This window comes from Patiria miniata, unplaced genomic scaffold (genome assembly GCF_015706575.1).
Source record: "Patiria miniata isolate m_02_andy unplaced genomic scaffold, ASM1570657v1 HiC_scaffold_6, whole genome shotgun sequence".
NCBI lineage: Eukaryota > Metazoa > Echinodermata > Asteroidea > Valvatida > Asterinidae > Patiria > Patiria miniata.
The window spans coordinates 26003797-26030605 of NW_024037073.1; the positions used below are offsets into that span (position 1 = coordinate 26003797).

The 26809-nt window shown below is 39.4% G+C and overlaps 2 protein-coding genes across 2 annotated transcripts in view; one reads left to right on the forward strand and one right to left on the reverse strand.

Moving 5' to 3' along the window:
• Window positions 1–3478: 3478 nt before the first annotated feature.
• The window catches only part of LOC119743395 (tRNA (uracil-5-)-methyltransferase homolog A-like), a 28564-nt gene continuing 5233 nt past the window's right edge, over window positions 3479–26809 (reverse strand). Inside the window, exons 2-8 of the mRNA XM_038219783.1 lie at window positions 11644–11732; window positions 8288–8363; window positions 7983–8110; window positions 6914–7063; window positions 5399–5447; window positions 5016–5079; window positions 3479–3683 (exon numbers count right to left, since the gene is read on the reverse strand). Of these exons, the coding sequence (XP_038075711.1) occupies window positions 3631–3683; window positions 5016–5079; window positions 5399–5447; window positions 6914–7053 (306 nt within the window). The 5' untranslated portion in view covers window positions 7054–7063; window positions 7983–8110; window positions 8288–8363; window positions 11644–11732 and the 3' untranslated portion in view covers window positions 3479–3630. The remainder of the gene's footprint in view (window positions 3684–5015; window positions 5080–5398; window positions 5448–6913; window positions 7064–7982; window positions 8111–8287; window positions 8364–11643; window positions 11733–26809) is intronic.
• LOC119743394 (putative nuclease HARBI1) lies at window positions 14375–16213 on the forward strand. Its single transcript, XM_038219782.1, has 3 exons — window positions 14375–14824; window positions 15053–15154; window positions 15851–16213. Exons 1-3 carry the CDS (start codon window positions 14382–14384, stop codon window positions 16122–16124), a joined length of 819 nt encoding a protein of 272 aa, XP_038075710.1. The 5' UTR covers window positions 14375–14381; the 3' UTR covers window positions 16125–16213.

The following is a 26809-nucleotide window of genomic DNA, read 5'->3' on the forward strand; positions in this document are numbered from 1 at the left end:
CATATTTTTATGATGGTGCCAAGATGCATGTTCATGAGAAATACAATGATGTCATGAGCTGGAACTTCAGTGTCACTGCTGTTTGAGGGGACAATATGTAACATAAGTGTTTTGATCAAGTTTGATGTGACTGTTGCATTCATTAGCACATAGCATGCAGCCAATTAGATACTTAAATGTACAAACCTTTACACAGTATGTACAATGCAATCAATTTTAGGTTCATAAATTATACAGAAAATCCCAAAGCTGTGAAGTGTAAAATACCTAAATCAACATCACAGCAACATTAGAAACAATTGTGAACATGTGCACGGGCATTGCAAAAAAGTGTGCGTAAAATGTGGTCATTACTTTCATACAAACACAGGGCTGGGATATTTCATGTTTTAGTGAAATTCATTTTACAGCCTTTTGATTCTGTTATTAACAGACCTTGACAAATCCCAAGCATGGAGCACAATACATACATACTCCTAAAATGGCACAAACTGTATGGTTATTCAAATTAGGTTTTGCCCTTCACCGACGTTTTTATGAACACTGTATACTCAGTGTGTTACCTCCCGAGTGAAAGTTGGAAAAATCACTCAGGTGGGACTCGAACCCACGACCTCCTGCTTTCTAGTGCAGATGTCTTACCACTCGACCACCGAGCTAACGGGATCGGTGAAGGGCAAAACCTAATTTGATTTATATCACCCCGACGCAAAATTCCATCTTATAATAGTTTATGCGGTACCCGCTGCTATGTACATCAGATTCGAACCGGCCAACCGATCCCGTTAGCTCGGTGGTCGAGTGGTAAGACATCTGCACTAGAAAGCAGGAGGTCGTGGGTTCGAGTCCCACCCGAGTGATTTTTCCAACTTTCACTCGGGAGGTAACACACTGAGTATACAGTGTTCATAAAAACGTCGGTGAAGGGCAAAACCTAATTTGATTTATATCACCTCGACGCAAAATTCCATCTTATAATAGTGTATGGTTATTGTTATTGAGGATTCAATGATAAGGGAGCAAACTCACCGCAAATCCAAAGTGTCTTGGGAGATTTTGGATCTCAATCTTGAAGATCTCTGAGGTGAAGTGCTGTTGTGTCCGATAGTGATAAGGATCCGTTATGGCAGCGCCAGTCACTGGTACGTCAGAGGTGCTGGTGGAATGGTTATCTTGTGGGTCAAGACCTGATGCACAAATGAACAGATTAAAAGACCAACTCCAATTAGAGAAGAAAAAAAGATTAAATTGGTATTTTTTTAGGTATATTAAAGTCTAATATGGGCAAGTGAGATGTCTATGGCTATTGTCTAGGTCTTCACCCAAAACAATTACATGGGAACAATCTGACAATAGCCGTAGCATAGCTCTAGAAGCCTGTTTCAGACACAGTCTAAGTAACAGACAAACAAAGTTGCAAGTTATGCATTAGGAGCATCTGATTCCAAATACATTACACCAATCTTTGTGCACACATCGTCGCTTTGCTCACGAAGTGACAAAAACCTCGAAAATCGATAATTATTCGATTTTGAGTTTTACTAGCCATTTTATTATAGTTGTCTCAAGGAACAATTTGACCAAGTTTCAAGGCAAAATATTGTTTACTTTCTTAATTATTGTAAACAAACAATTGACAAAAAGCCTGAAATCGCTGATTTTCATTTTTAAGTGTAAAAAAGTGTAAAATGTTCTCACTAAGTGACAAAAAGTCACCTCTTGAGCAGGGCCGGAGGAATTATACATTGGTCTACACGCGGCAGGATGGGAGCATACACGCACGCGCGAACGATGTTGAAAAAGAACAGACGCGCGCGCGCGCTCAACTTTCCTGACGCGCAAAAGTAACAAGTTTGTTGCATCGAAAAAAAAGTACAAATAAGTAAAGCCTCCGCGATTCATGATCCCACGAAGTGACAAAAACGGTGTACAAAGTAATTGGCAAAATATGGGAGCCAAAGTATTGATGTTCTCACGAAGTGCAAAAAAGTTTTATTAATGAATTACTGTTTAATTACGAACTATTTTTAACCAACAACTATGAATTAACAAAGAGCAAATCATATCCTATCGGACAATGCAAAAAATTCCGAATTCTGTTACTGCAAAGTGGTCGAAAATGTCTTTTGAAAAAATGAATAACTTCAAATGCGATAATCTCAGGATGAACTTTTGTCAAATTTTCAGGTTTTTATCACTTCGTGAGCAAAGCGATGACATGTTGCACAACGTGGAAAATGCTTTTTGAAGACCATTCTATCTTTAGCAAGGAGAAATCCATTGTATAGACTTTTTGCTGCAGAGCACAGATATATAATATACGAGACCATTGTAGGCTTTAGATGTACAGTATGGGATTTAAGTCTGGTGTATTAAAGGTGTTTACACAGCTACTAGCTGGAAAAAATGTAGTTGATAGTTAAAGTCAGCAATGTGTTCCCCACTTCTGTCAATAGAGCGTGCAAGTTGACCTCAAAAACCTAGGTGATTTTACTAGGTATATCCAGTCAAGGGCAAAGAATGGGTTCTGAACAAGAAATAAATCATTCCAATTTACAACACATTAAAAAAATTTTGCAAGTTGATTACTAAAGTAAATTGAAAAAAATGTGGACCTCCACTTCCTTTCATTGGGTGAATTGGGTGAATTCAAACACGGGAGTCTGTGGCTAGACTAGTCAGTGTTTGGTACCAAGATGTTCACATGAAAAGTGAATGTGAACTGGCGAGACTTGCATGCTCTATAATTGTACATAATCTGTGTAGCACCACTAGTCTGTTGTATTACATTATGAGCTCCATGTCTGTAAGATGTTTAAATGCAAAGCAATATTCTAATATTTCTTTTAGATGGACTCAAGGGTACTTCGAATTTGGGTAATTGAAAAAACAATGCTGTAAAATATGAATGTCGTTGTAAAGTTAGCATCATACAAGATGTATCTTAATTTGCACAGTATCCGAGGAATTGCTGCTTTTTATATGTTCATTAAAGCTGCTATTTCCTTGTGTAATTTAACACTCTAAACACAAATAATACAGAAATGTACTATCACCAAATCGGTGTTTGAGCTCTTACGTCTTTCTGATACCTAGTAATATTTGGAAAAAAAAGTTGCAGGGCAAACCATGTTTCTAAAAGTCACATACTTTTTATAGGACAAGCAAATTTGCATGTAAAAGCAAGATCAGTGATAAAATAAATAAAAGTGTACACTAGCAACATTTAAATAAACAGTGATTTTCCTGAATTTTGTATTGAAAACCTAATTCTTGCTTGTACAAATGTAATTGTTGAAAAATCCCTATTGAGTAAAAGAGCTTGCTGGTCAATGTTGAAAGTACAAACATATACCCGCAATATTCATGCCACAAAAGTAAGCCAACATATTGGTTAGCAAAGGGGATGACAAGGGTTTAAGTCTTTTGTGGCTTGTTTCTTTCTTTTCAATAATTAATTCCTGACAGACATAATAGACAATGCACAATATGTACACCTGTCAATCTTTCTGTGTGTTGCATTCTGATTGGTTGGGATTGATCAGCAGTAGCTACTAATAGGCCACGCCCCTCGACAGCCGATCCAATCAAACATAAAAGTTGATCTACGTCTTTTGCAAAAAGGAAACTTCAGAGGAAATACTTACCTTTGTAAGCGCCAAGCCGGAAACCAACAGTGTTATCTGTAAATGAAAATAATAAGACATGAAACTGAAACGTTTGCACAATCTATCCAGGGCCAAGTTTCATGTAGACCTGACAAAAATTTAGGGGAATAACTGAGAAAAAAAATTCCTGAAACTTTCAGTTGCGGTGTTCATAACACGCAGATTTTATGAAATGTTATGTCCATTCCAGGCAATGTGCACTTTTAATTTAATGATGCAGTGCCTTGAACACCAATACTGGTGGATACATGTAGGTGTGCTCTATCTTAAAAAAAAACCAAGAAAAGAAACGCTTTGATGTTAAACTTTACTTTCATTTAAGAGTGCCTAGGGTTGCTCTTTGCTTCTCTCAGAACTACAACTTCTTTGTAAAGTCATGTTGACAGGATTCAACAAGCAGCATTTTTCCCAACACATGATGATGCCATTGCCCATACCCCACCTCTGGTCAAAACATGGGAGGGTGGTGGGGATAAATCCCCCACCCCCTGGTGTTTATGCTGTATTAAACCATTGCTATGACGTCACACTATTGTTCAAAGTGTGGATTCGGATCTACGAATCTCTTACACTGGTCACAAAGTGTGGACTCGGAATTACGAATCCACACTTTGAACACGTCGGACAATTGTTCTCCATAATGAGCATGAATAGGACCGTCTGCGTGAAAATTTGCTTCCCGAAAATTACCACTGCATCTTCACTGTCAGAAAGAAATCGTCGTCTGAACTATCCATTTTAACGTAAGGAGCCTATATACACAAAATGACTTAATTGGTTGTACGGGTGTGTCGATACACATTTTAAACACGTCAGGAAACAATGTTGCAACCTGACGCCACTTCCGTGCTTGTGTACAACGTCTATGGAGAATCATTTTAAGTATTTCCTAACAATTTTGGAAACATTTATCAGTCCCAGATTCATGTCTTATCATTTTTGCAACGAATGGCCTTCATTGAGATGGTATATGAAGAAAAGAGTGGTGTCAGGTTGCAGCATTCTTTCCAATACTTCTGTTGACGCAATGGTTTAAGTCGAAGAATACACTCACAAGTGTGGATTCTTAATTTACGAATTCACTTGGCGCTTCGCGAATTCTTAAATTACATATCCACACTTTCTCGTGTATTCTCGTTAACAGAGAGACCCAGTTTGTCAGTAAGTCCAGGGACAGTTGGTCTCAATTTGCCCCTAAATGAGAGAGTTTCTATAAGCAGGGGGTTGGGGTTCACATCCCACCAATGACACTTCAGAGTTGCCCAGAAATCATCAAATCCAAAGGATGCAAAACCACAAAACGTAGAGGTTGGATGAATAAAAAAAATGAATGCCAGTTTCACTCACCGATGCCATAGACACTCTTTCCGATGGTAAACTCACACTTGTTGCGATAACTCTCTAATACTGGCTGTTGATGAGGAAACAAACAATGAAAATTAAAGGAACAAATCAGACATCTCCAATGTCGGGAATATTTATCCCACAAAAGATTCACACACCGTAATGTTAGTCTATCATAAAATCCTGGTTGAAATATTAATTTAGTTAAAGGTGACTCTATCTAGCTACCCAAGGTCACATCAGTCAAGCTAACCTAACACTAACTATGTGCCAAAGTAAACTTATGCTGAGATTTTAATTCATAGAACCATTCACTATACTACAGATGAATTAACATAAAAATCAAGTCTTTGTAGTCAACAAACATGATCTCTTAGCTTCCTCACCGATGGCTTAATTGGCTCCAACTCACATGCCATCCCACTGTGGTTCTTCCTGTCAATCAAATGAAGAGTGCACTATTATTAAACATGAGGGTGTGGGTTCAAGTCCCTGCCAAGCTAGCTTGTGAATTTGTTCCAGTGGTTCTCACAGCTATATACATACAAGATTCAAACTGGCTCTCCAACCTTGGCAAGCTCTTTTGTCAAGTTGTTAAAGGCCCTGTCACACTGTCACGTCCATGCATGGCGTTCATATTGCGTAGTTGAAATGCTTAAAAATGTAACAAAACACCATAAAGATGCAGGATTCATGGCACCAGTGGCTTGCAATGCGTTTCTGTGAAGTCCACCGGAAGTCTACGACGTCCGTGTGGCGTTCCATAGCGTCTATGCGGCGTTCTCTATGAGTTCCATTGAAGACCAATTAGAGGTCTGCGCAGCGTCCTCTGTGTCCTCGCTGTGTCCTCATGGCGTCTAATAAGTTCATACCATGCTCTTGGAGTTCTTATCGTGCGCTTGATGCGACCTTAAAACATACGTGTTACTTCAGCAGCCAGAAGCGCGTCGTGTATAAATACTCGGGCCACAATTGGCGATAGTCATTGAGTCTTCACATTTTGAACGGCATAGACGCAGGAGACGCAGAGGAAACGCGCAGTCCTGATGCATGCGCGTCCGTGGAGTTCTCGCAACGATGCTCACGTCTGCCTGCGCGTTGCCAGTACGTCGCGGCCATTTGTGAGGAGTTTGCGCAGAGTCCTTGCCGCGTTCTGGTCAAAACGCTGAGGTGCAACGTTTGTTTTGTGCATATCCAAAATGAACATGGCAGTTTGGTGTTCAGCGAAGTCCTTGGAATCTTCTGAAGTCCTCAACTAGTATCAATGAGTCCCCACGCCGTCATCTGCATTCCCACCGCGTTTTAGTCAATTTTCTTGGTAGCAGTACAAACTCCATGCCAGAACGTGACACTGTGAGAGGGCCTTAAGATGTCTGCACTAGTAAGCAGGAGGTCATGGGTTCATATCCCACCCAAGAAAGCTTTCAAATTTGCATTGGTGAATGGCAAACCAGATATTAACATTCACAAGTCCCCTACGTAAACAATCCATTAAACTCATTGGTTGTGGTAACTGCTATATCAGATTGGAACCAGCCAGTCAGCCCCAGCAAGCTTGGTGGTCAAGTAAGACATCTGCACTAGTAAGCAGGAGGTTGTTGGTGCAAGTCCCACTCAATCAGCTTTTGTAAACTTTTTCTCGTGAGCTTTTCCCTTCGTTTTGTGTGTGTGTTTTTTTTTTTTATTCTACAAGACTTGTGTGTGTGGAGAAGGGAGCTTATTTCGTAAAATTTGTTAAAACCTTAACTGATTCTCAAACAAATGGGCTACATTTTCTGGGGTTTTAACAAGTTTTCAGGGCAGCTCGCCATAAAACTGTGTTTCCAAACAGTTTCTTGTCAAGGAAGATCACATTTCCATTCTGGCCCACAACCATCCCGTGTCTTTGGTGAGTAGCTCACCTTTGTTGCTTCAGACAGGGAGGCATCTCCCCAATGTTCCGTTCCAGCATCTTGGATAAATTCCTCAGAAACTCCCTGGTGTTGGTCTGTTTGGTGGATAGCTGGTCCTCATAAGGCTGGTTCCATAGTGGAGTCACCATGTTGTTTAACCTGCAGATTGGGAAAAGAGCGAAAAGCTCACTCAGTATTTCAGAGTCTTAAGAATTTCACAATTGTGAATGCTTCAACCGCTATTACCCTTTTTGAGAGATGGCACAGACACAATCGAAGGGCGCCATTTGATTTGGGTAAATTTGGGGTCAATACAAAAGACTCACCCAAACCAAATATTACCCTTGTATTGTGTCCACCATATCTCATTATGGGTAATGGATAGTGAGTGGAACTTGTGATCTTTCTACATACAACCATTCTCATAACTTCAGTTCATAGTTCTGGTGGTGCATGTGCAAAGTAAATTTTAGGCTTGAAACACTTAGGGAAATGTGTTCAACTTGAAAAGTTTATCAGATAAAATAAGTGTCATTAAAAACGTGAATCACAAACTCTACACAGACCTGGAAGCTTTGATGCTCTCCCTTCAAGGAGAATAAATGACAAGGAAGAGAAAACTGACCACGTAACTATTCCACTCAACAAATTTCATGTTCACAATGTCAAATGAGCAATGGAACTGACTGGTTGGGCTCTTAAAATAGTAATCTCTGGATGTAAGAATGGTTTTCTTGTGATGATCATGAACTACTTGAACTACTCAAAAAATCTACTACAGTGAAGGAAATCACATTCTTTGAACTTCCACTTTCAAGGGGTATCAAGCCTAAATGGCAGTATAGGCAGGGGTCTACCTTCCTATATCCTACAAAATCCTCCAAAATAAATGGACAGAACAGAATTGATCAATTCCATCAAATGAGCCTTTTCTACACTTGCATGATTTTAATACCACAGAGCACAGTAAAAGAAATGAGTGTTGTAATGACTTCAGTTGGTTGAGAACCAGAGTACTTTTCTAATGGATGGTGGTTCGAATCCAGCCCAACCCTGCATTCTATCTCAATGTCTTCACCTCTCTTCTACTGGTCAGCTGTCCTCCTCCTTCCTCCTCTTAGCTTCTTGGGTGTTTTCATCAGATTCCTCTTGGCTTCTCTTCAGAGCGAGGCTCTTAGTGTACGGGTCCTCAACTGGCTTGGTAAGCTACGGAAAAGAGTTATTGCAGGAACATGAACCTGTAACCACAGCAATAGCAGCCACTAGACCCCTTGCACTGGTAGCCAATACTAAGACTGTTGATTAGTTATTTCAATTCATTGAAAGTGCCAACAGTTCTAAGCAAGTACTAATAGTAAAAACCACAAGTGACTTTGTGAATACCTTGGCTTTGAGCACTTGTCCTTTCCATTTGCGTCCGTTGAGTACTTTCAATGCCTCCTCCTTATCTTCTTGGCAGCTGAGGGATGAAACAAACAATTGGATTTCCATCAGTTAATCCATCGCAAGCAACCGAGTGCAACAGGAAAGGAGATACCGTAGATGGAATGTTTGTGTTGTGGGGGAGGATTTTTTCGAGTTTTATCCCAAAAAATTAGATTTCTTTTCTATTGTACATAACATTACATTGTACATAGCAGCGAGTACCGCATCTACCTATTCATAAGATGGAATTTTGCGTTGGGGTGATGTAAATCAATATTAGGCTTCGCTCTTCACCGAAGTATAAACACTGTATATTCATTTCTGAATTGCTTTTTTCCTAGCAATACAACAGATATTCACTTTTGAACACAAAACAATCAGTTAATGTTTAGTTATTGAATTATTACTTTACAATTTCAAATTATTGGCTGACAGAAGATATTTCTGTTCTCGAGAGGCTGCCTGGTTCCTGCCCCACAACCAGTATCGATAGTGCTTGGACGAGGAACCAGTCTGCCAGCAAAGTGGATCAGTTTGTCCCGAAACCAAAGAGAAAAGTTCATGGATGCTTTGTAAGTATAACAATTGAAAACAGAAGTCTAAGTACACTTTCCATTTCAAGGAGGAGAGTGTGGTTTCAATGCTATGTTGATGGAGTGACTATTTATATCTATATTTTAATTTTTTTTCTTGATTATCCAAACACCGAAACTAAATCTTGTATCAAGTTTCCCTGTGCTCTTATTTGTGTTGCATTACATCAGCCCACTCAACTTTCACCCTTTAACAAGCTCCCATGTCACTCACTCCTGACTAGGATTTTCTGGCGCCAGTTTTTCTTTCATGTCTCAAATATTCATCCCTATCTTGCTGGTTATGTGTGCTGGCAAGCACTACAATTTCCAACTCTGTGTAGTAAACCCATAGCACAGTCTTTGCAATAATCATCATTAAATGAAAGAAAAATTAAGAGATTCACTTTTTGCTGGTGAAGTACAAAAACAAAACCTTTTCCCCTCCGTTTTGTCAAGAATAGAAAAATTAAGCTACATTGGACATTTGTAAAGATTTAGTACAGCTTAATCATGTTGCTGAATCATATCATAAGTTGCTGAATCATGTTTTGAATTGGGCCTGAATTCAGCATCCGAGACACGTTCTCACTGAGCCGATTGCAGCTATGCGATGTCGCACACTGATCCGACGAATTGTAGCAACCGTGTGCACGTGTGTGTCATGCCAATGCTTGCGCGCGCTTTGCCGAATAACAAAACAAACTACTAAGTTGAATTTCCTACGGTGCTTCTTAAAAAGCACCATTGGAAAGGCCTTCTTTTATTGATTTCTTCAAAATGACAGCTTGCCAGAAAGAATAATTTCACATGGAGTTTAGTTATTTCAACCAAGTATGTTTATCAACCAGTGTTGGAGGTCTCGAGGCCGGCTTGGCCTCGAGGCCGATTTTCATGGCCTCGGCCTTGGCCTCGGAGGTGCAAGGCCTCGGAGCCTTCCGGCCTCGGCAATCGGTCGAGGCCGGCTCGAGGCCGCCCATTTTGATTTGTTTTCTATTCTAATTAATTTTAAGTTGTTTCCGAATCAAACCCTCGAGATTCTGCCACAGTGGGTTCCGTGAAACGAACGCATATACAATGTACGCACGAATGAACTGGAAATGGTTGCATTTAACGTACTCACGTACGTAGCATCTTCGCCTATCCTGCGCTTCAGCTTTCCACGTGTGTGTAAGCGTTATACTTGTTACCGCGTGCCAGACTACATAAGTCTGGCACCAATCCCATTTGCGTACAATAACATGTGGAAGTAGACTAGTCTGGTTGCAGTGTTGTACAAAATTTTCTCGTTTCATCTCTGTACCCCGACCTTTTAAAAATGATTTGCGGCAAGGTGCGGCAAGCTTAATCAATTTTTTTTATAGGCCACTGTTTCAGTAAAAATCTGAACTTTCTGGGTACGATTGAGTGTACTAGTCCATACCATTTTTTTTTTATAAAGATATGATAAAAACAATTACGATTTATCAGGTAGATTTTATTTTTACACGGTGATTTAAATGAAAGTTCTGGCTCACACGGTAATGTTTGGCGCAAATGGTCGATATGGAAAGCGCGATTTCAGAATTCGTTTTTCCATCCAAATGAATGCAAAGTTCTGAATGAATATTTTAATAATAGGAGTCAGTATTCCTCGTGGTACCAGGAAACTTTTTTGTATTTTTAGAGCCATGTTGATACTTATTACATGTATAAGCACGGTTTTAAATTGACTAATTTTGCGTGGTTACAGATATACGGCCAAAACCTCTGGACTCCCTACCTCTTGCCATGATCTTAAAATTCTTCGAAGCCATTGGACTCAAATCGGATGATCCGAGAATTCATGGTCATTTTGATGAACTGAGTGATTATCATGCACGCATGTTCCGTGTTGCCGTGTTGTGTGGAGCGGGATTGGAACTATGCTTTGCCAGTGTGTAACGGCGGGCCGTCTGGCATTGTCTGGTCGCATCGCGGTGGTTGCTCGGCGCGCGCCTGGACAGTGCGAAGGTCGGGGGGGGGGGGTCGTAAATTTTTGGTTATGAGTGGTAAAAACCTGATTCAAAAATCAAGTTGTTGTTTATTTAATGGGGATTCCTATGATATTAAGCATTTTGATAGGTTTTGAAAATAAGATTTATAAAAACATGCTAAAAGTAAATGATGTAAATCCTACAGAATAGAAACTCAAAATTTGGCCATTTAAATTGTTGTATCTCCAAAGGGCAAACACATATGAGCCTGATTCAAACGCCATTGATTTTGTTGTGTAATTTGCTTTCAGTAATACAAAACTTGAGATTTCTTTCTTTAAAAAATAAAATTCGCCGGACTCCCTACAAAAGGAAACCCATTGCAAGCTGTAAATTTGTAAGCTAGGCACTCCGAAACTCAGTGAATTCAACTAAAAAGATGTTAAAACTCCAACCTAATCTTAGCCTTGTTTTAGTGATGTATATTTTATTACCTGTTTTGATAGCTGGCCTCGGCCTTGGCCTCGGAGGTGGTGGCCTCGGCCTTGGCCTTGGCGTCAGAGGTTGTGGCCTCGACTACAACACTGTTATCAACAGTAATTACGCCAGTTACTTTTTGGATAGCTGCAAATGATGGACTCTGGCTTTAACTAATTCATTTACAACTCAGTTTCAGTTTACCATCTTTTCAAATATGGACACTCGACTGGATGTAGATGCCCACTTGCATTGGCAAGCAACAATTGACCTTGGCAGCCAAAATCAATAGAGAGTTTGCATTCTTTACCTGAATGTCACAAAAGCATAGGTTGCCTTGTTGACTGCCTTGACTTTCTTGGGTTTCAGTTGCAGACCAGTCAATATCTTCTTCGGTTGCTGTAAAAAAAAAAAAAAGGGTACACAATTGAGCGTGCAAGACTTGCCAGTTCAATCACAGTCACTTTTTCTTGGTTTCAAGCATTGGCTAGTCTTGTCACGGATTCCCATTGTTTGTATCTGTCAAATTCTCATTGTCAAGATTGATCAATTGCATTGAAGTTCAGGATGAAATTTTTATAATTATTTAGTCACCAATTTGCAATATTTTCAGTATTGGGTTTTTGCCCTTCACAGACGTACTATAGACACTGTATATGCCGAGTGTTGTCCCAGCGCTTGTGAGAGCAAAATGCACATTCTATACTCGGTTGAGACTCGAACCCAGGACCACCTGCTTACTAGTGCACACAGCTTACCACTCAACCACACAGCTTGCCGGGGTTTGGCTGGCTGGTTTGAATCTGACCTAGCAGCAGGTACTGTAACCCAACCATTTATAAGATGACATTTTGGGTTGGGCTGATTTGAATTCAATAGTGTTGTACAGGGCGCGGCAAAAAGAAGGAGACCTGCAGCCGATTTCACGAAACGCTAAGACGCGTCCTAGGAAGGATAACTCGTCTTAACTCGCGACTCGTCCTAGGATCGATTTCACCAAACTTAAGACGCATTCAACACGTCCTAACTTCCTTAGCAACGCGGCCGAACTCGTCTCAACTTAGGATCGGTCCGAGGGTCGTCTTATCTCCGCGAACACGTAAAATTTACTGAAATTCACAATGGCGCTTATGCTTCTTGCAGATCGCGAAGCTCGGCGGGCAATAAGGCGAGAAAGGTTATTCCGAGACAGGAGAAATCCACTAGACAGTCTCAATGACGAGGAAATCCTCACGAGATATAGATTCACGAGACATGGGGTATTCCAAGTTCTAGAAAGGGTTGCAGATGAATTGGAGTCCGACACCCGGGTGAGTTAATTAGCATTCAGTAAAAACTTTACTAACAGACTTAGGCCTAATTTTGTAGAAAGCGGACAGAAAAATAGTAAGCAACCGTAACAGCCGGGGATGGGATCCGGGAATAAAGCCTGAATAAATTTTGGCGTAAGAGAAGAAATTATTCAAGTATTAGGGAATTTGTTTCATACCTAACGATTTAACCTATGAAAGCAAGGTTGTTTCAGGGAACATCTCTATATGTTCCTACATTTACGAAGCGTTTATGATTTTAAAAAAGGCCTATATACAGAAAACAATTAAACGGCCGTATAATTATTTCTCAACAATGAAATTATTCTAAACGGACATTTTTTTCTTTGCACATTAACATCCCAGTCAAAAAATGGTCAGAATAAAATCGATACATTACATTTTACATTACATTACACAAAGGCCTAGGCCCTGTTTGATAATGTTTTCAACTGTTAAAAACACACAACTAATCGGATCGTGTTCACAACTGCAAAACTAAATGGCAGATTCCGGAATTAGTTTGCTCCAAATAAGCATTTTTACAAAATACGGAGATTTGTAAAACCTTATTTATAGAAAAGTGACTTTCGTGATTTATTTTGACCATCGCGTTGGGATCCCCATACTGTTACCTTTTTAGGTTTACTTTCCGATTGAGGATTGCTAGGAAGGGATTGTAATCGGGGAGAGTGATTTAAATTAATTCCGAGTGGTTCCACTAATTTAAAATAATTTGGGTGGCGCAAAATTTTTTGGTTGTCTCAACAATATCAAAATGTTTTATTTGCAACACAATTAAATCGATTTCAAATATATGAGACAATGTTTTTACAAATTATCAGATATTTACAAAAGAATTAAAGTATAAAGAACTTGGGTATATAGAACGACGGTCAAAAGGGAATTGAAGCTGTCTAGATCTATCCAATGATCTGAAATTACAAACAATAAATGACTAATAAATTATGGGAAAGCTTTCAGATCATTAAAGACATCATTAAATTCAGAGTAATTTGGGGAAACACTGTTTTCTTTATTTTTAAATAAAAGAATACTTTTTATGAATACATACATCAGTAAGTGAAAGTTGTTACCATGTTGCCCAAATAGAAGAATTATTCGCAATTAGAAGAATTATTTGCGATGGCAACTTTACCATATAAGACTAAGAATATTGTATATACAATAGTGCAATTTTAATTCCGAAAATAGAAATGAGTTCTTCACCAAATAATGTTATAAAATAATGAAGTAAGAATATATACCATGTTCTAATAACAAATTTCTGGGGGGAAAAGGGTAGGCCTATCCCGTTTTTGCAGCTCACAATCATTTTCTAAAAGGTAAACCCGTGTTCTGCACGGAAAATTGTTCAAAATGTTACCCCGATTTAATTTTAAAAACTTGACATTTGAAATATAAATATTCCCCATAGTACTTATGATAAGTCCCAATTTCTGAATCATTGAGCGGTCATACTGATTCGGAAATATTTTGAATTTGTAGGATTGTCTGGGTGCATTTTAGTGAAATTTCAAACGTACGTCGAACTAGAGCAACAAGTATAGAATAGTATTCTTCGCGAACATTCTACAAAATAATTTGTATTTTCAAAAACGCTTTTCATATAGTTAACAATTAAATAAAAAAATCTATGAAAGGGCAAGCAATAATGGCATTGTTTCTTTTCAACATTTTAATCCTTATAAAGAGAAGCAATGCAATATCGCCACTGATGCAACTGCTCACTACCCTGCGGTTCTTCGGTACCGGTGCCTTCTACACCGTTGAAGGTGATCTCCATGATGTCAGCGTCCCGTCCGTCTGTCGCATCGTTCACCGGGTTGCCAACTCCCTCGCAAGATTGACCGATCGCCACATACGATTTCCTGTCGATATACAAGATGTGATGAAGACCAAGCAAGGGTTTTTCGACAAGGCAGGCTTTCCCGGGGTAGTTGGTGCGATAGACTGCACCCACGTACGACTGTACGGAGCACCACTCGGTGATGACGAGCCTCTGTATGTAAACAGAAAAGGTTATCACAGCATTAATGTTCAAGCTGTGTGCAATGCGTCATTTAAGATGACGAATGTCGCCGCACGATGGCCAGGCAGCACCCACGACAGTGCGGTTTTGCACGGGAGCCTTCTCGGAGAAATGTTCGAGAATGGAAGGTTTGTACTAGAAGCTTTAGGCACCTTTGAGAATGAAATAAGTATGCACGAGTGGTGACCATAATAGGAATCTTTGGAAGTAAAAAATGCAAACAATTCTGTGTAACAAATTTGAAGAAACACGCCATCGGATTTGAACTGTTTACTAGAAACATCAATGATACATAATGATAGGCTCTGATAATATTCAATAAATACATTTAATAAAAAAATCCCCTTAATTTTCAGACTCCAAGGAACGCTGATAGGCGATACCGGCTACGCCCTACGACCGTGGCTGATGACACCTGTCGCTGAACCGACAACAAATGCCGAGAGACGCTACAACAGGTACTTTTATCATTTATAATTATTTGAGACTTGAGTGATTTTTTCCAACTTTCACTCGGGAGGTAACACACTGAGTATACAGTGTTTAAACGTCGGTGAAGGGCAAAACCTTATTTGATTTATTTGAGACTTGAAGCCAATAAATAATGTACACAGCAAAGAGAAAACAACAAGTAAGGATTCAAACTGTATCAATACATTTAATTCAATTCAACAAAACGTTTGTTTTTTATTGTTATATGTATATTCATGAAATCTGCAAAAACAAATTCAAAACTGGGTACTGCTCGACTTGAGCGATAAATATTGCAAAATGAAACAAAAGTTTTGCGAATTTCGTAAGAAAGTATGTACACAAACATTACGGATATACATGTAAGGAGGTTAGGAAGGTGATATTTTCTTTATTCGATGCTGTTAATCTAGTGTTCCACCCAACTGATGTTTCATCAGAAAATAGTTCAGTTGGTCAGGCTATTTTTTTCAATTTTTGAAACGTTCATGTATGGCACAAAGAGAAATCTATTTACAGCTGATGTTTCATCAGAAAATATTTCAGTTGGTCAGGCTATTTTTTAATTTTTGAAACGTTCATGTATGGCACAAAGAGAAATCTATTTACAGCATGGTTTTAAACAAGACAAACTGAACAACGTATAAAAAAAATAAACCTATTATTTCTTCTTTTTATTGCAGGAGCCACAGAAGAACAAGAGTGACAATTGAACAGGTTTTCGGTCAACTGAAACGCAAATTTCCCTGTTTGTCACTCGGGCTCCGTGTCGCCCCCCGTAGAGCCTGTCAGATCATCAAGGCCTGTTGTGTGCTGCATAACATTGCCAAAGAATTGAGGGAGCCGGAGATAGAGGGAGAGCTGAGAGAGGATGAGGGAAACGATGACATACCCTATGATGGGCACATCCAAGATGGTACGATACAGAGGAACAGAATAATTAATGCATACTTTTGAATACTTTTTATCAATCCCACTTGTTGTTTTACAATTTATCAATCCCTCTATGTTGCATAAATATTTACAGGTTGTTGTTTCCAGTACCAATGAACCTTTATGTTTTTCCAATCCATTCTAATACAGAGTTCCAGTAGAGTAAATCCATTTTATTGATGTCACCAAGTAGCAATCAATTGAAACTGAAAACAGAACCATCCAACATATAATTTGACTGTAAGATTTGTTCATTTATCTTGGTATTTTGGTAACCTATTTCATGTATTAAAATTTCAGCAATCCTACTCACAATGTTTACAGGCACTGAAAATGCTTGTGAATAAATTTTTACACATTAGAGATGTCGAGTTAATTTTGCACGTTTTTCAAGCCTATAATTAGTTTCTTCAAAATATCCTCATGCAACACAATAGGATTGAATGGATTTATTTCTTTAACTATTTGACAATTTCTTCATAAGTTTCAGTTTAATGATTCTTTAGACCTAAATAATTATAGGGCTCATGCAATGTAACTTGTTTTTATGCAATCCTTCAAAATGCACATTTGTATCCCCTTAAACCTTATATTTAACTTTTGTTTGCCATTTCTAAGGGCATTTTGGTGCCTTTTGATTTTGAGGCTCATACAAATTGCCACATAAAAGCAAAAGTATAATGTCATTTCAGGCAGAGACCTTAATGTTGCATCTAGATCAGCACCAACAGGTGCCCGAATTTGGATACTTTGCTGTTGTAAATTCCTTTTCTGTGGTGGTCCATTGTTGCGTCAGCAAGACAATGAGCAAATTTATCTCAAAGATGTTTCCAATATGCAAATATTTGGGTTCATAATTTGAACAGAACATCCCTCAACTGACAAGTGTCTTCCTGAAATGACATTATGACAACAGCGCCCTCAGTTGGCCGGAAAAGCTTGGAACATTTTAAATGTTTAAAGAAGTGCAGTTTTCAACAAAATAACCAAAAAGGGATGTCAAATAGTTTTTCTCTTGCCAGTGATATTATATCTTCATGACGATGACGGGGCTACTGTGCAGTGAACTGAGAATGTGGATCGCGACGCTGCTTGACCGGCAATGATAGATGTGAATGTAGCAGAAAGTTGCACAAAATATGTACCTGACAAAAATGCATTGTAATTTTCATGAGCCCTTTAATTAGTTTGATCCCTCAGCAACAGGTTGGAAAGGAACAGTTGGAAGTTGTGGCTGATTTCACCCAGTGAACCTGAAATCTGCCTACTAACTTCCAGCTGCTCCTTAGCAACCTGAAGTCTCTCATGTTCCAGCGCCAATTTCTGTTTCTCTATCTCCAAGATGGAGTCCACCTTTGTAGTTTTTGTCGTCACTTCCTCTGATTCCTGAACAATTCCAGGATGTCGATGATGTGCTTCCTCTGATGGAGGGGCAGGGTTGGACTCAGCAGGTGCGACTTCACCTAGACTGATGGCTTTAAACAAACAAAACAAAAACAAAACAAAAATGTTTGCTTAAAACTGAATAACATTCATTAAATCAAGAGTCGTTACTAATTGCCAGGAAATATTGAATTACTGTACATACTTTTTCTTTTGTGTAAATAGTTTTGATACAATGTCATTTGTTTGTATTTTCACTGCACAAAAATTTCCTTCAGTGCTGAATTAAACCTAAGTTAATATTACTTGAACAATTTCAGATTCCAAGAGCATTGCCTCTGTGACTTGTATTACTAGGACTCGAGCCAGACTTTTTTTTAAATTGTATGTATTTCCAGTTCATTAAATTAGAGAAAAGCTGTGAAAAAATGGAAACATTTACAATGAGAGGTTTTAGCAGTACCTCAATTTTTTTCCCAAACAACTTTTAAAGGCGACTCGCAACTTGGACTCGACCGGAGTCTCTTGTGACTCGGACTCGACCTGCAAGACTTGGGACTTGAGCAGTCCCCTGAAAGCTTGTTTTCCTTTAAAATTGCATCACAAGGCCTCCATTTTGTTTTACATTTTAACAAATTTCGACTGAAGATCCAACGACTCTTTGTTGAATATCAAACGACTATTTCAGGCATGCAACTGGGAAATCTCAAAAAAAAGAGGAAATTCAAATTTTCCCAGACTTTGTACAGTGTTTTTCTATTTTCAATGGCACACATGTGAAGTAAAAAAAGGGGAAATCAGCTGAACCGAGGAAAAGTTGCATGCCTGCTATTTACTGTACACTGATTAAATACATAAAATAGTCACCAAGTTGTGCTATAAATACACCTTCGACGCGTCACACTTACGACATGTTTTGTGAAATGGATCGCAGAACGCGTTGCAGCAGACGCATCGTAGAGATACGGCACGTCGCAAGCGCTGCGATGCATCGTAAGTTATGATGACCTTCATGAAATCGAATGCTTGTATGACTGCACACTAATTAAAACTACTTACTATTTGCCACCATGTCTAGCATCAATTCCTCAGCTGTGCTGTCCTCAACTGGTATTGCAGCTGCTGGGTCTGACTCACCATCATCCGCCGACAGGATGCCATCCTTGGCAACTGGTGCAAGTGCATCTAGCACGACTTCGAATGTTGGATTCAGATCCGGCTTTTCTCCTCCACCTTCATAAAAAAAGGAGAAAATCTAGACTTGTAATCATCATGAAACAAATGATGGAAGGGGGAAAAAAATACTTTTCATAGAAAAATGTATTAAATTTAATTAAGTTCTAGAATTAAGAAAGCAAAAATTTCCCCTTCAGGCTTTGTATGTTAAACTTCGAAGAAAACCACATGAATGAAGATCCCTTTTTAATTGAAATTTTTTATTTTGTCTAAGTTGGAAAGTTTTAGATTCTTTTTGTTTGAACGATTAAAAATGTTAACACCACATGCTTAGTATTATTTGGAAAAAAAGCCAACAATGATGCACAACCAACTTTTTTTAAACGTTATTAGAAACGGCAGTGTTGTTTGGCCTTAACCTTATATTGAGCTGTGACAAACATATCCATTGCCCATTGAACATCTATTTCACTTCGTCAGATGCCGATGTTGCAAGTACAATGGACCAATTGTACAATTTCCCCTCCACCTTCATAACAGTTTACTACCATGTTAAGTTATTTTATGTGAGAGGCCTAGCGAGGTCTATAGAAAATTACAAAAGGATGACTATTGGGGTCGAGACTGCATGAATAATGAAAAGGAAAGCATGTATTATCCCGTCGCCACTTCTTTGTTTGTGTACAAAGTCTATGGAGAGTTGAGTGCATTTTCAACATATTTTTTTAACGAAATTGGAAATGTCTTCTAGGGCAAAATTCATGCCTATTCAACAGTTTTGCAAGGACTGATCTTCATTGAATAATATACAATGAAAAAGTGGCGTCAGGATGGAACATTCTTTCTGTAACTGATCCATGGTGTGAGGGCAACATGTACACAGACAATCACAAAACAAATGTACAAACTATGATGTAGGACAATCGCCCCCCCCCCAAAAAAAAGAATAAATAAATGAAACAAATAAATACAAATTAAAAATAAACTATTTAATAAATGTTTGTTTAACTAAATGAGCTTACCCGTTCTGTTACATTCTCTATGGTATGACCGTGCTTGACTGGTGATGGTTTGCCACTTCTTTCTAATTTTTTTCCATGGTCGCTCCACCCCTCCATTTTCCACCAATACTCTCCCTGCCATTTTCCAGTAGTGGATTTTAACCTTTTCCACATTGGCTGTGGATTTGCTGCTCGTGCCCATCAGCTGGTGCTTGTAGGCCCGCACAAATTCGCTCAACACTTTGATTTCTTCGTGAGACCAATTACTGGCCCTAGACCTCCCCGTCCCCCCACTTTCGTTGACGTTCATGCTGCTGCACGTTGCCGTTGGCTCCATGTGTACGTACACAAGTACACGGTACACCACAGACGCATTCGATGTTGCGACTCAAAATGCGTTTTTACAACCCCCAAAAATGACCTCGTTGTGTAACTTGTACAATGCAAAGAACCAAAATTGACCAATTTTCCTAGTTACGTATATACTTACGTGTTAAACGAGCTAGCAGACGTTTTTTTAGCAGACGAATTTTTCACTCCAAAACAACCGCCAATCAGCCATCTTGATTTTACTGCAAGCGCGTGTACATTTCCGACGGCTGTTGCATGAAAATGCCGAAGTTGCATAAAAATGCCAAATCGAACATGATACAGCCGTAGCACGCAAAAGGTCATCCTCGTTCAATAATTAGCGGTTTGTAAAACTGTATTTCGGATGCGTCTTCCTTAAGATGCGTTTGGTGAAATCGATCTTTGGACGCGTCTTAGCTAGGATCGATCTTAGAGGGGGGACTCGTCCTAAGTCCTAAGATAAGTTGTAAGATAAGACGAGTTTCGTGAAATCGGCTGCTGGATTCAAAACATTTTCTTAAAAGCAACAAGTTTGATACACCAATGTACGTCTTAAAAGAGCATACTATAAGATTTTGTGTTATGAAAAAGAAGAAAAAGTCAACTCTTTTTTTTCCAGAAATATTGATAGCGAATATTGTTCAAATTTGGTCACTTTTTTTGCCTTACCCTGTAGGCCTATATTCATGTATTTCAGAATTTTCAAATTTGTATTTTTTCCTTATTACGGAACCCATTTATTACTCTTGACAGGATAAGCTGAATCAGGAAACAAAAAAAATGCAAAATATACCAGGGCCGTGCATCGGAACCGGGTACCCGAGTACCCGACCGTCGATGTCAGGAACCGGTTCTAGATTAATTAGGCCGAAAAAATACTTCTGCTTCCGATTACATGCCTTTCAAAAATAGGGTCGGTTGGTCGGAATATTTTTTTTTGGCCAAATTTTTTTTAATGCAGATTGAATGGGGTGTTCAATTATATGCGAAGTTTTAGCCTGAACTATTTCCATTGCACTATGAATTAAAAAGCTATACACAAATTGGCCACAAAATGTGAAAAAAAAACCCTACATTAATTATTGTCAATATATTTACGTTAGATAATTCTCAAAAAATAATGGAAAATTCAGGTCGTTCGCACCATATGCACAATGCTAGTCAAGACGGGAAGCTGGCCAAAACTCCAAAGTGTGTGATGCCCTGTGCATGTGTGACGTGCGGCCGTCAGACCTCGTTTTTACGGTCGAAAATTTCAGGAAACACGCTGCATTGTATCACTCCAAATACAAGTAGTGGGATCTCCAAATGAACTCTTGAACACGGAAAATAAGCTACATGTAGATCAATTCTGTGAATTAACTTGCAAAAATTTGTTCTTTCTCCATCGGTGTTTTCTTGGCATTTTACGATGTCGAATCCGACCAGTTGACAGTGCACGTGCCTGCAATGCATAGCCATGCTAGCGCTATCGATCGCATAGCCATGACAGACTGGTTACCGCATTTCCATCATGTCTTCTAAATTGGTCCCTGCGTGGCGCGGCGGGAACCAGTTGTCGCTGCATTGAGCTAGGTTTAGGTACGTGATTATAGTCACCGTGACATCGAATTGCGAAGTAGTTATATCGCAAAGCGAATTTTTAAAAATAACGGTTTCTTTTTAAAAAAAAATAGCGAACATAAGTAAGAAAACTAAATACAAGCATATTTTGATGCAAAAGGGTTGTTGAGAGGTATTTTGAGAAGACAGAAAAAACAACAAGATTTTATTTTTATTTATTCAATCATTCTTTTTTTTGGAACTGCCGATAAAATGTTTAGGGTCGCAGACTAAAAATAGGGTGGGTCGGGTAACCGGAAGCAAAAGTATTTCTTTTTTTGGCCTTATGGTATCGGGTACCCGTAACCAACTTTCCAAATTACTTAATTACAGTAATTACTTAGCTGCAGTTTACAAAACCGTAAAGCTATAAAGTTCACTGTACTTGTATCTTGCTGTACTGATGTGCCGATGCGGTTGTAGTTAACAATCTCAACAGCAACTTCCGAGATTTGAATTTTGGCATGTTTGGCATTGGGTTTCCTTAATGGGTACCCAGGTACCCATGTTTTTTTTCAATCGGGTACCTGGTTCCTGTATTAATCGTATTTGCACACCCCTAAAAAATACATCATTGCACAGGTTATACCACCGACATGTTGAGCTGTAAAATACTGAATTTATGAATTCTTTATGAATTCTCCAAAATCCAACAGACTAAACTAATATCACATTATATGTTCATCTAAAGCTACGATAATACATGTGTTCTGAAATTCTGAATCCATCAAATCAGGGGCTGGGATTGTGAGGATTTGGGATACTTGGAGTTGGAGAACTGTATACAATGTATAATGTATGGGAGGGAAAGAAACAAAACTAAAAGGATGTCTACACAAACTCAAACAAAAATGGCAACTATCATGCCAATGTCAATTATGAAACTGTGTTGATTGTTTTTGAAACACTGCTGCTAAAACAAAACCAATAAAGATTAAAAATGCGGACAAATATGAAAGAGCTTTAGTTTCAACTTAAATTTCTCATGGTCTTACAAATGTACAGTGTACATTCTCTGTTAGGCAAAACAGTAGTAATCTTCCACAAAATGTTGGACATGACGATCAATACAACACTGTAAATGAACTATGGGTGATGACTACCAAAACAGCTCCACTCCATCAACTGGGCATGCTGGGAGGGAAAGTGAAATTGACAAGCTTCGTGACTACTTTGACGAGAGTGTACATGGACTTCTTCAAATAAAATGGTCACGTATTGAAATCATTGCACCAATCGGCATCCTCCTCAACATAGTCTTTCTCTTCACAGTCATTCGAGTGAAGTCCATGCGTACAAACATCAACATCTACTTGTCCAATCTGGCTGTGGCTGACTTGCTCTTCCTTACATATAACCTTCTATATGTACTGTTTATTCAACCAATAGACTCCTTGCAAGTTGCAGCCCGGGGCGTTCGTTATATGTTTCTCACGGTTTGTAATTTATTTGTGGTTACCATAGCAGCTGAGAGATTCTCTGCAGTGCGCAATCCTCTGACACACAAAGAAAAAGCCTCTAAATCTCGAGCAGCAAAGATATCAGCAGGACTCTGGGTGCCAACAATTATTGTTGAGGATTCTCATATTCTTACCAATAACAGACACCGTCTTCAATGAAATAATCTTTTGGATTTCTCACATTATCAACGTTGTCTGTTTAATAGCCACTCTTCCTTTGTACATCTATGTAGTAGTTAAAGTGTGCAAGCAATCAGCTCCGTTGCCAAACCCTCCGAAGCGAGCAGGCAAGGTCCTCCGTTTGATAATCATAAATACTGCTGTTTTCTTCGTTTGGAACTCACTAGACATTGCAGCTGCAACTATTAGAATCGTACGCAACAGTTATACCAGGCCGGCTCAAGAGGCTATATACCTAAAACTTGCAGAAAAACTATATGCTGTGACTATTTGTTAATAAACATTCTGCAACTTGTCAACAGCTCAATCAATTCTCTTGTCTACAATGTCACAAACACTGACTATCCCGTGCAGCTGTAGTCATGGCTTTCTCATTCCTCAAACTGTGCTGTCATCGCTGCCCAAAACGGAATCTCAGCCGCCATTAAACCCAGCGAAGCAGATGACCAAGAGCACAATGCTGCAAGGCCAAGCAGCAGCAAGCCACCAAGCCAAGGGCATGCACAACACACAGCGAGAAAGCAGCCACTGGACAGCTGTCAAGAACAATGTTCCAGGCAAAGTAGCAGCAAGGCACCCATGCATAGTCAGCAGCATGTTCAAGTGCATGTTGAGGTACATGCAAAACCAGCTGGGACCCCAGCGCTTGCAAGTTCTCATCAGGAACAATGCTCTAGTCTGACTGACTGCAAGCCATCCATGCAAAGGGAACAGTGTGTACATCCAGAACCAGCAGAGAGCCAGCAGTCACTTGCAAGTACCCAGGAACAATGTCCTGGGCCAAGGCCGTAGGAGGCGGTACGACGGCTATAGCCGTACCAATAATAACAGGCCTATTTTTTAAAAATGTATACAAGGCCTTGCATGGCCGGCCCCAAGGGCAGATCCAGATCACATTTTGTTTGGGGGGGGGGGGCGGATTTGGTTCCCCAAAAAGTGGGTCCTAAAAAGGGCCCCCAATTTTTTTTAATTTGTTTTTCGTTTCTAGATGCTCTGCGGTGCGATCTGAGGCAATTTCTGACCATTTGAACCATTTTTTTTAAAGGAAAAGATGGTGGTGTACGCAGTGTCTGCCTTTATTGCGACGCCACTAAAAAAAAAAAGGTTCATTTTTTAGGGGGGGATGGGCCCCGTTACCCTCCCTCACATTTATCTTGTTTTCTTTTTGTGTTTTGTTTTGTGTTTGTGTTTAAAGGGAAAGCGTAATCATACATGTTGCCACTAGGCCCACATGTTAAGTTAAACGGAATGGCGTTTGGCCGCCACCGTGAATTTTAGTTTTCCTCAGACTTGTACTTGTGTTTTCTTAAAAAGAAGTGGTTTTCTAAATGAGAAAATAGCAAGGAAGAACCGGTTTTGTGCAAGCAAAATTCAGGGAATAATCCGTTGAAGTTAATATCTTGTTGGAAAATTCCAAAATCATTCAAAGAAAGTAATAACCGCTGTGAATCAGAGTTTATGAAGGGACGGAAAGTGGGATTTGCTATCAACAAGGCCGTTTGTCATTCTTTACCTTATGGGATGTGAATCAATTGGAGAACGAGAGACTCTGGGAGCTGATGTATTTTTCTTAAAAAGAGAAAAAAACTTAACAAATACGCTGGGAAGCTCAATCATTGTACATACACTGGTATCCATACCGGTGAATTAAGTCTTAAATAAACGGAAATCTTCCCTACAAGCTGGTTGCAAAAAAAAAAATCAAAAAAATACATCAGCCCGCAGAGCCTCTCATCCTCCAATTTGATTCACATCCCATAAAAGGTAAAGAATGAGGAACGGCTTTGTTGTTGCTGATAGCAAATCCCACTTTCCTTCCCCTTCATTAACTCTGATCACGGCGGCAACTTTCTTGAAATGATTTTGGAATTTTCCAACAAGATATTTAATATCAACGGATTATTCCCTGAATTTTGCTTGCACAATACCGGTTCTTCCTTGCTATTTTCTCAGCTAGAAAACCACTTCTTTTTAAGAAAACACAAGTACAAGTCTGAGGAAAACTAAAATTCATGGTTAAATTCCATTTAACTTAACGTGTAGTGCATGGCGACATGTATGATTACGCCCTTTCCCTATAAACACAATCATGGATCAAGCTAAAGAGCACAAATCTAGAAAGAGAGTCAAGCTACAGTTTTGATGTGATGCTTGTGATGTATTTTATCATCTTTGATGACCCACCCACCAAAACACGAATACATTTCATTCAAAAAGTCAGGGGAAAGTGGCCAGGAAATGCCTCAGATGCACTACAGAGCATTTAGATCCAAAAAAAGTTTTGCGAGGAGCAAATGTCCAAAACTTTTCACTACGATAGGCCAAATTTTGACGATTTAATTTTGACGATTTATGTAAAGTTCATAAAGTGACATTTACTGGTTAAACTTGCAGTTGTGCAGTGCTCCAAAATGTGTCTTGTACAAATTAGTGAAATTAGGAAGAATAAAATTCCTATATTCATGCACATGTATTTCTGTACAAATATTGATAGTGTTGGGAGGGGGAGTGGCTTTTGATTACATTTAATTTGGGAGGGATTGGGTCAAATCCTGGATCCGCCTCTGCAGGCCTGCCAACTCTCACGCATTGAGCATAAGACACACATATTTCAGGTTATTCTCATGCTTTAACGCCGACATGGAGTTTCTCACGCTAAAAAAAATTAAAAAGATAATTGACTCCAAACTTGAAAATGATGTTTAAATGATGATAGCTCAAAAAAGGTTAAAGTGGTCAGAAATTGCCTCAGATCACACCACACAGCGTCTAGAATCCAAAAATTTACCCCATGCCGTTAGGGCTTCGCGCTGCGCGCTCGCATCAACTGAGCTCTCTGCCCTGAGATGAGCCTGACCAATATTTTTTAGCTTCCTACGGGCCTGTCCTGGGCTGACTGGCACCGAGCCATCAGCACAAGGGCAGCAGTATGCACATCCAGAACCAGAAGGGAGTCAATCATTGGAAAGTTAATTGTCAAGAGATGCATTAGAGATGGATTGGAGATGGATTGCAGATGGATTGCAGATGGATTAGAGATGAATTGGAGAGGGATTGGAGAGAGATTGGAGAGGGATTGGAGATGGATTGGAGATGGAGTTGGGATAAATTGGAGATATGGATTGCAGATGGATTGGGGATAAATTGGAGATGGATTGGGGATAAATTGGAGATGGGTTGCAGTTAGATTGGGGATAAATTGGAGATGGAGTTGAGATGGAGTGGAGATGGAGTGGAGATGGAGTGGAGATGGATTGGGGATAAATTGGAGATGGGTTGCAGTTGGATTGGGGATAAATTGGAGATGGATTGAGATGGAGTGGAGATGGATTGGAGATGGATTGGGGATAAATTCGAGGTGGATTGGAGATGGATTGGAGATGGGTTGCAGTTGGATTGGAGATAAATTGGAGATGGATTGAAGATGCATTGAAGATGGATTAGAGATGAATTGGAGATGAATTAGCTTCCTACGGGCCTGTCCTGGGCTGACTGGCACCAAGCCATCAGCACAAGGGCAGCAGTATGCACATCCAGAACCAGAGGGGAGTCAATC

What these genes read in the sequence shown, in the direction of transcription:
- LOC119743394 (XM_038219782.1), top strand. Translation starts at nt 14,382, where the DNA reads ATGCAACTGCTCACTACCCTGCGGTTCTTCGGTACCGGTGCCTTCTAC. An exon ending in GAAATGTTCGAGAATGGAAG is followed by an intron (nt 14,825 to 15,052) that starts GTTTGTACTAGA and finishes CTTAATTTTCAG; the next exon opens with ACTCCAAGGAACGCTGATAG. An exon ending in GCCGAGAGACGCTACAACAG is followed by an intron (nt 15,155 to 15,850) that starts GTACTTTTATCA and finishes TTTTTATTGCAG; the next exon opens with GAGCCACAGAAGAACAAGAG.